Raw genomic sequence first — 8383 nt, 5'->3', positions numbered from 1 at the left:
CCCAAGCAGGAGCCCGCGCGGGCGGGTGCTGCCGCTGCCGCTGCCGTGCCGGGCCGGGGAGGCAGAGCCAGATGACAGCCAGAGCGCGCAACGACAAGGAAACCGGAAAGCCAGCCCGACGCGACGCCAAAAACGGCACGAGGGACGCTGGGACAGGGACTTGGTCACTCGCGAGTCAGGAGGCGGCGAGGCGGTAGCCAAGCCAGCCGGCCCCGGCCTCCCATAAAGGAGCGAGGCCGAGGCCGTCGACTGCCCTCGAGCCGAGGGGGAGGGGCAGCCGAGCGCCCGAGCCAAGCAGACAGAACACGCGACGCTTGCTGCTGCCACGGCAAGCCGGGACACGCGACCTGACCTCCCAAGCTATAGCTAGTGTACTAGCTACCAGCCGCCTGCGAGGCACAGGCAGCGCGGCACGCGCTCCAGCAGTGAGGGAGGGAGGGAGGCCCTGCCTGCCACCCGTGCCGTCCCGCCGCGCCCCCGCGGCGGCCGAGAGAGAGAGAGAGAGAGCGCCGAGCCCGCCCGCCTGCCCGCCGGCGCCGAGCGATTCGCCGATGCCCAGCCATGAGGCCTGCTGCGGCACCATGTTCTGGGTGTACCTCATGTCCTGCTTCGGGCTCGTCATGTTCGCCGGCCTCATGTCGGGCCTCACCCTCGGACTCATGTCCCTCAGCCTCGTCGACCTCGAGGTGCTGTCCAAGGCCGGCACGCCCAAGGACAAGCGCAACGCCGGTACTCCTCCTCATCCTCCTCCTCCTCTTCGTTTCGTCTCACTCAACCGCGGCGGCATGGCCGGAGCAGAGCAGTTGCTGCAGCTTCTGATTACCAGCTAGCCCGCACCCTTGTTTCTACTCTGATTCTAAGCTGTGTGTGTCATGTGTTGCCCGCAGCCAGGATCCTACCCGTCGTGAAGAACCAGCACCTGCTCCTCTGCACGCTCCTCATCGGCAACTCGCTCGCCATGGAAGCGCTGCCCATATTCCTCGACACGCTTGTGCCGCCCTACGTCGCCATCCTCATCTCCGTCACGCTCATCCTCGCGTTCGGCGAGGTGCTCTACTTGCTTTGATTCATCCACTTGCTGATTCGGTTCCTGCTGCTACGTCTCCCTTTCGTCCTGAAAAATAGTTTCCCCTCTTTGCTTCCTGATGAATGAATTGAGCCACCATCTGATTCGGTTCCTCCTCCTCCTCCTCCTCCTCCTCCCGCAGATCATCCCGCAAGCCATCTGCACGCGCTACGGGCTCAGCGTGGGGGCCAAGGCGGCGCCCGTGGTCCGCGTACTGCTCATCCTTTTCTTCCCTGTCGCCTACCCGATCAGTAAGGTACGTACCGCTGCTGAACCAGAGCCGATTTGTTCCTCGTGTTTGAAAGAGGCAGTGCGGGATTGGAGCCTTGTGCTTGGCGGATTGTCCGCCTGAATTTGGGATGGGACGGCACAGGTGGGCGGCCGCGAGTACGAGACAGATCGATCGCTAGCTGGTTCATTATTTAATTTCATTTGACAACGAAAAGGGATTTTCGCTCCATGCTCGTCTAGTCGTCCAAGTTACACGGTGTCGTTGGTCCTTCGTCCTTTATAAAATTGGATTGGATTGGATTGGATTGAGCACGCTGACTATGAACTCACTTATTTAACTTGGTATCTGTCCAATGACACAAGAAGAAGTAACTGGAACCGTGAAGCAAGAACCGTTGTCTTCATCTTATAATGTCGCCGGACTAAATAAATGGAGATGTCTATATATATGCACAATTCTAAATGTGGCTGACTCTTTTTGGGCAAAGCAGTTCCAGTTAAAGAACAGTTTAATCACTTCCACGCTAACCTGACTGTTACCAATTAGCAATTCTATGGAATTAATTATTCATCTGATTGTGAAGTGAATGTCACTAGTCAATTCTATAGAACGTGAACATCAGAAAAATATTTTTCACCATATAAAAAGAAGGCTACCAGTTTGGTTGAGGGCACCAAACTTCTTATTGCTGTACCATATGTATGTGTTACTTACCCTTTGCAGTACCTTATTTGATTCTTATAATTGTCTCCGTTTAGTTGTTGGACTCGCTACTGGGAAAGGGACATTTTGCACTAATGAGAAGAGCTGAGCTAAAGACATTAGTTGATATGCATGGCAATGAGGTTAGTATACACTTCTCTTGGAAAGTTTCATATCCAGTTTAAATATTGTCATATGTACCTATCAGTTTCTTGCATTCATGTTGTGCTATTTCATTTGTTACATGTTTATGCCGCTTGAATTATTGTGCCTATTTTACTCATGCAACTCGAAAGTTATCTTAAAGTTCCTCATTTTCTCGTTCAGTGGATTCCAGATAACCTTTTTCATTATGTTTTAGCACTTAATATGAGTGAACAAGTACGAACGCCAAACAATTGTGATTGCACGTTCCTATATGACATCAATATTAACTTTTTGACTTTTATTTAGTTTTTCCTCTCAACAACTAAACAACAATATTGGCTACCATCTAACCCATGGTGTTTTGTTACTTTGTTGTTAGGCTGGAAAAGGTGGAGAGCTGACTCATGATGAAACCACTATCATTACAGGAGCTCTGGAGCTGACTCAAAAGATTGCAAAAGATGCCATGACTCCTATATCTGAGACATTCTCACTTGACATAAATGCTAAGCTGGACTTGTATGAATCTTTCAACTTAGAGTATTTGCATTCCCTGATTGTTATATTATACTCATAGAACTATTTGATCTTTCTGTAGACACACGATGGGTATGATAATGACTAGAGGGCATAGTCGTGTTCCTATATACTCTGGGATTCCAAGCAATATTATCGGCCTTATATTGGTGAGTGACCTAATTGATTGCATTTTTGGATAACATCAATTGCTACCCTAATCTATTTTTTCCAGGGTAACGATTATGTAAAAAAAATGAACAATTTATAAATTTCCTATTTGTTTGTTGACCAATAGTAAAAAAAAAAACTCCTTTCAGGTAAAAAACTTGATTACTTGCCGAGCTGAGGATGAAGTGCCCATTCGTAATGTTACTATCAGAAAAATTCCAAGGTATCATCATCATCACACCAGCCCTAGACCCTAGGGGCAACCACAAATTATTTCTTATTTGTGCAATCTTATTTTGAGGTTCATAACTGTATAAGAATTCATTGCATTCAATATATTATTCATAAATGTTTTGGATAATATGGGTGCATATCTTTATCCTTAGTAATCTGCATTGATTGTCTTCTAATTTCCACAACATGTTGCCACTGTTCTGTATATCAGGGTGGCTGATGATCTTCCTCTCTATGACATTCTAAATGAGTTCCAGAAAGGTCACAGCCACATGGCTGTGGTAGTTAAACGAACAAAGGAATCAGGAGCATCCACTGAAAAGCAAAAGAGCACAACTGCAGATTATAAAATAAACCCCAAAGATGCTCTTGCTGATGGTACATGCCTTTTATTTTTTTTCTAGTAATTTTTCTGCAGTGATTAAGCTTCACTCTAAAAATTGTGTGTTTCTGTGTATGCAGTACTATTCCATTAGCCTTTTGCTGATCACACGCATTTCCAGGAAATGACTGATTTGTCTTTGGCTTTCAGGCTCATCCCCCTCTTCTGCTAGTGCTGCCGGAAGTCGTAGAATTAACATAGAGAAGCATGGAGACGGGCGCTCATATAATAAGAAATCAGAAAGGAAGCGGGAAAACATTCTTGATTTTAACACCGATCCACTTCCATGCTATTCAATGGATGAGGAGGCAGTCGGAATAATCACAATGGAAGATGTCATGGAAGAACTGCTACAGGTTGCGCATGTTTCTTAATTAAAGTTCCCATGGTGTTGAGACGGATGCTATATGAGTGTTCTACATATCCTTTGGAAACATCGTTTGGTTGCAAACAACATTTTAGCCATCTTAGGTTCTATTCAATTAGGACATAAACTAGTATAGAAAAAAATAGATCGTAGTTGAACTTAAATCGTGGTGTTTTATTTGTTTTCTCTTTTTTTTTTCTCAAACGAAGTTTGGCTTCCCTCAGATATTGTAAACTGACATGACTCTCTCCGCAGGAAGAAATCTATGATGAAACAGACGAGTATGTTGATGTACATAACAAGTAAGTATTTCACTAATTCCCACTTATTCTGAATAGCTAGCTAATCTAAATATATGCCACAGCTCATGATTTTCTTGTTTTATTACAGGATCAGGATAAACATGTTACCTCCAGGCAAATCACTGTCACCTACTATATCTCCTGGTGGTGGACCCTTATCTCAGGGGCTTCGAAGGACTCCTATGGCATCTCCGTTCTCACCATACCACCATGGTAGTTCTGTCTTACGTTCCCCAGCTTCGAACCATGGTCAGTCACCTGGGATTTTACCGACAATACTTTCTCCTGGAAGATCACCTACTGCACAAACACCTGGGCAAAGTTCACCAAGTGGAAGTCAGGTGAGCATTCATTTTTGCGTTAATAGACTGTTGTGTGAACTGTGTACTTGATTTTTTCAATAACTATTAAAAAGAAGTCTCAAAGGTCTCAATGTTGTCCTCTTTTTTGGTAGGTTTCAATAAATTCCAACGGTCAACATAAAAAGGACGGTGAGAGCTAACATCCCAGAAGATTGTTTTTCAGACGAAGGCCTCGTCTCAAGAGTCAAGATGGCATGCATGATCAAATTATGACATTGCTAGCGTAGGATTAAGCTGCGAATATAAGTAGCACAGCTCTCTTGTATGGTTATTAGCCCATATTTATTGATTGCTTGCCTGTATATATATGCTTCAGCATCCGGACCTCAGTATGGCCTAATCCTCAGTATGTATTGTAGAGGTCTTCCTAAGGACTCTCTCCTTTTGTTGTCGTCTTGTAGTTATCCGGAGAGGGGACAAAAGGTAAGCGTTGGACTGAATATATTTAAGCAAATATCAAGCCGATTTTGCGACTTGCCCTGGCCCCCTCGTCTCAGCTGACTTTGCATTGTTTTCATGGACTCGGGAGGAGACGACAACAATTCAGATGTAATTGTGCAGAACAGCTCTCGATCTTCATCGTTAACAATAAGCTGGCTTTGTGTATACCAATAGGCTCAGGCCTAGTCAATGGTTGGTGTGTCAGCAGCATCCTTAGAATGATCAAAGTGTTGCCGTCAGCTCCTGGTCCTCCGCTAGATGCCTGCTAGCTGTGTTCAGGTGATAGGAGCAATGCGATCTCACTAAGTAGCCTTGGTAGGTATGATCCCGAATCCCGATCCGTTGAGAGTCTCTTAAATGATTGGTTATGAGTGATTTGTTTTGCTGGGTTTCAGTGGTATTAATGTCAATGATGTGAGACACCGCGACTAACCATAGAAAAAAACGTGCCCAGATGAGCTATACTCCTCTTCTTGCTCTTGGCAAACTTGAAGATGGATGCAATCGGTTAGTGCTGGTGCCGTGGTGCGTGCGACTATTATATCTTGCAAAGAGAAAGGACATCGATCGATCTGGTGCAGAGAGAAATTCAGGGACAGACGACTGCCGCTGGAAAGAGTGTAACGACCACCAACAGCCATGCGTCGGCGGCCGCTCTCACAAGTCTTTCCACTCAACGGGAACGAGAACGACTGCAACTGCGGCGGATCCCGCGTTGCCTGGCCGAGCCCGAGACCGGACCCGGACAAGCCGCCGTTCGTTGAACTGGCCTATCAGCCCGTCACTGACCCCCATCTTCTAGACTCGTAAAGTTTAACTACTGGAGTAGACTGGTATGCTTGCGACCGAAGGCAGGCACGGGCAGAGATGCGCGCACCGCCCGCCGCACGCTCGCCTCGCCTGCCTCTGCCTGTGCCTTGCCCTTGCTTCTAGATTCCAGCGTGCCCGTGCCCCACAACAGCGCCACCACCACCCCGTTCCAAGTCGACGGGTCGTCGCACTCGCACCCGATCCATCGGTCGAGTCTGATCACCGCCACCACCGCCCCTTTCTTTTATATCGTAGCGGGCTGGGCTGGCGGCCACGAACAGCGAGCGCCCACACACACGGCTCCACGCGGCTACCTGCGACCATCCGCTCCCGCTCGCTCGCTCCATCGCCGGCTCGATCGATCGAGCTGGTAGGGCCGTGGGACAGACGGAGGAGTAGGCATGCTGCAGGCGAGTTCAGAGCGGCCGGCGGCCGCGGGGGGCATGCTGTGGGTGCCCGGGATGAGCCCGTGGCCGACGATGGACGCGGGGTTGTCGGCGAGGGGGCAGGAGATCGCGCGGCGGCGGGAGGAGATGCTGGGGATGCTGCACGACCTCCCCGAGTCCGAGTACGAGCTCTCGCTCACCGACCTCGTCGAGAAGGCCGGCGGCGGCGAAGCCGAAGCTGCGGCCGCGGCGCCCGCGCCCGCGCCCGCGCCCGCAGCGAAGATAGAGGGGAAGGACCCGGGCGCCGCGCAGCAGCAGGCGCCAGCGCCGGCGGCGGGGAGGCCCGAGCGGAGGGCGTCGGCGCGGCGGCGGGACAGCGGGAGCGTCGGCGGGGGCAGCTTCCGCAGCAGCAGCGATGGCGTCCTGCTCAACTTCTACATGCCGCGGTCGCTCACCCGGAGCTTCACCACGCCGCGCCACACCCGGACGCCGTCCGCCTCCGGCTGCCGGAGCCCCAGCATCGCATCCGACTGCAACAAGAGGTAATAAATATAATCGACCATCTCCAAGCTCCAAAACAAACAGAAACAAACAAACAAACAAACCCAATCATCTCCAAACACTGCGTAGGCGTTTGCCATATGACTTGATCGATCAGTTTAATTTGATCCCAAAACACGTAGCATAATATGAATGGCGAATTCATGTCCCTTTTTATTTAAAAAAAATGACCGACCCACAAGTATTATTGCTCCAGTTTTATTTTTCGTTGAATTAAAGATATTCTTGGTTTTTGGTATGGTAATCATAGTATAGTAATGGGCCAGTATGGTAGTACACAGGGCCCCATCAAATCAAATCCATACGTTGAAAGATGGCACAAATCCCAGCTAAATAATCCAAAGCCGGCACGACATTTCCAAGGGAAGCACGCCTAGTCGTCGTCTTCTGGATACAAATGGTCGTAGCTGAGGTGCTGGGTGCTGCCAACGCCAAGCTGTGTTTGAGGCTTCAAGCTGAGATGTCAGATGTGTAGACTCTTCCTTCCTTAGTCCACTGCCGATGGTTTATTCCATCCCTGTCCGTCCACGTATCATCTTACATTGAATTAGTAGTGGCTAGCTAGTACTTAGCTGCATGATCATGCATCATCATGCACCTATCAATAGGCAGGCACTGAAGTCTGAAGGCTGATAGCCAAGGCCTGTGAAAGCGACTCCTTTTAAGCAATAGATATGTTGGTTACCACACAACCACACCTTGGAAAACGTCTTCGTACCAGTCAGTCCGTAGCTGCCGTGCGCTCTTGTTCGGTAACCACGTAAACTGTCAAGTGGAGCAGCAGTCCATACTCCATAGTGCCGTGCACTCAGCACGTTTGTTTATTTGGTGTGGTGACCACGTACAGTTCAAGTTCGTGCACGGCCCTGGTTCGATTATTATCTAATAAGGATTGTTGTTTGTGATGACTGATATAATAACCGATCGATGTGTCGTGCGGTTGGTGGTGGTGCAGGGAGAGGGACCTGGACGCCGAGACCGTCAAGTGCTGGTCGTTGCTGTGGGATCGGCGGTGGCGCAAGTCCAGCCGGCGGGACCCGGGCGCGCCGTCCAGCGAGAGCGAGTCCGCCATCCGCGCCGCGTCGGCCGCCATCCTTAAAGCGGCCAAGCACTCCACTCCGCCGGCCAATATCTGAGCCGTTTCATTTCGTCTGCTGCCGGATGCGTTGCTGGCTTCCAGTTGCAGCTTTGTGTTCTACGTCTGTCTGTACATATGCTCTGCGTGTGATGTGATATACTGAATTACTGATGCGTTTTGTTTTAGCCTGCTCGCTCAGTTGTCTCTAGTATAGTAATATTCACTTGGATTGGACTATTACGTACGTACAACATAGGGCTTTTGTACTTCTTCACATGGCTTGTGTTTCCCATTGAAAAGAAATGGAAAATACAGCTGGTCAGACAAAAGCAGTGTGGTTGATATACTGAAGCATTGGGGGGTATGAACTTTCAGTTACAGAATTTGAACTGACTGCAGAGTTTTCTTCTAATTTCAGGACATGCGTTACCAATGGGGATAACACTTCCCATGCCATTGCAAAAATGTTTAAGCCCTTATTTTCCTCATTACAAATGGGTATTTCTTCCCATGCCATTGCAGAATGTACGATCCATTGCAAACGTAATGCAGCATCACAAGTTCACAACATCTAACCTATGTTCATCTACCCCGTCAAGCAGAATGAAGCACACGCCGCCCTTTCT

The 8383-nt window shown here is 49.0% G+C and overlaps 2 protein-coding genes across 2 annotated transcripts; both read left to right on the top strand.

Moving 5' to 3' along the window:
- On the top strand, window positions 243–4956 carry LOC110435334 (DUF21 domain-containing protein At2g14520-like). The gene is made up of 12 exons (XM_021460797.1): window positions 243–729; window positions 888–1048; window positions 1209–1322; window positions 2057–2143; window positions 2527–2666; window positions 2746–2833; window positions 2984–3057; window positions 3280–3446; window positions 3601–3806; window positions 4073–4119; window positions 4208–4460; window positions 4574–4956. Exons 1-12 carry the CDS (start codon window positions 552–554, stop codon window positions 4619–4621), a joined length of 1563 nt encoding a protein of 520 aa, XP_021316472.1. The 5' UTR covers window positions 243–551; the 3' UTR covers window positions 4622–4956.
- LOC8085713 lies at window positions 6003–8086 on the top strand. Its single transcript, XM_002468552.2, has 2 exons — window positions 6003–6660; window positions 7635–8086. The coding sequence occupies exons 1-2, from the start codon at window positions 6134–6136 to the stop codon at window positions 7813–7815; spliced, it is 708 nt and encodes a 235-aa protein (XP_002468597.2). The 5' UTR covers window positions 6003–6133; the 3' UTR covers window positions 7816–8086.

The sequence above is a fragment of the Sorghum bicolor genome, chromosome 1 (genome assembly GCF_000003195.3).
Source record: "Sorghum bicolor cultivar BTx623 chromosome 1, Sorghum_bicolor_NCBIv3, whole genome shotgun sequence".
Classification (NCBI taxonomy): Eukaryota; Viridiplantae; Streptophyta; class Magnoliopsida; order Poales; family Poaceae; genus Sorghum; species Sorghum bicolor.
Note: the sequence above shows the minus strand (reverse complement) of the source record. Positions and strands in the feature narration are given on the sequence as shown.

What these genes read in the sequence shown, in the direction of transcription:
- LOC110435334 (XM_021460797.1), top strand. Translation starts at nt 552, where the DNA reads ATGCCCAGCCATGAGGCCTGCTGCGGCACCATGTTCTGGGTGTACCTC. An exon ending in TCATCCTCGCGTTCGGCGAG is followed by an intron (nt 1,049 to 1,208) that starts GTGCTCTACTTG and finishes CTCCTCCCGCAG; the next exon opens with ATCATCCCGCAAGCCATCTG. An exon ending in TATGTTGATGTACATAACAA is followed by an intron (nt 4,120 to 4,207) that starts GTAAGTATTTCA and finishes GTTTTATTACAG; the next exon opens with GATCAGGATAAACATGTTAC.
- LOC8085713 (XM_002468552.2), top strand. Translation starts at nt 6,134, where the DNA reads ATGCTGCAGGCGAGTTCAGAGCGGCCGGCGGCCGCGGGGGGCATGCTG. An exon ending in GCATCCGACTGCAACAAGAG is followed by an intron (nt 6,661 to 7,634) that starts GTAATAAATATA and finishes GTGGTGGTGCAG; the next exon opens with GGAGAGGGACCTGGACGCCG.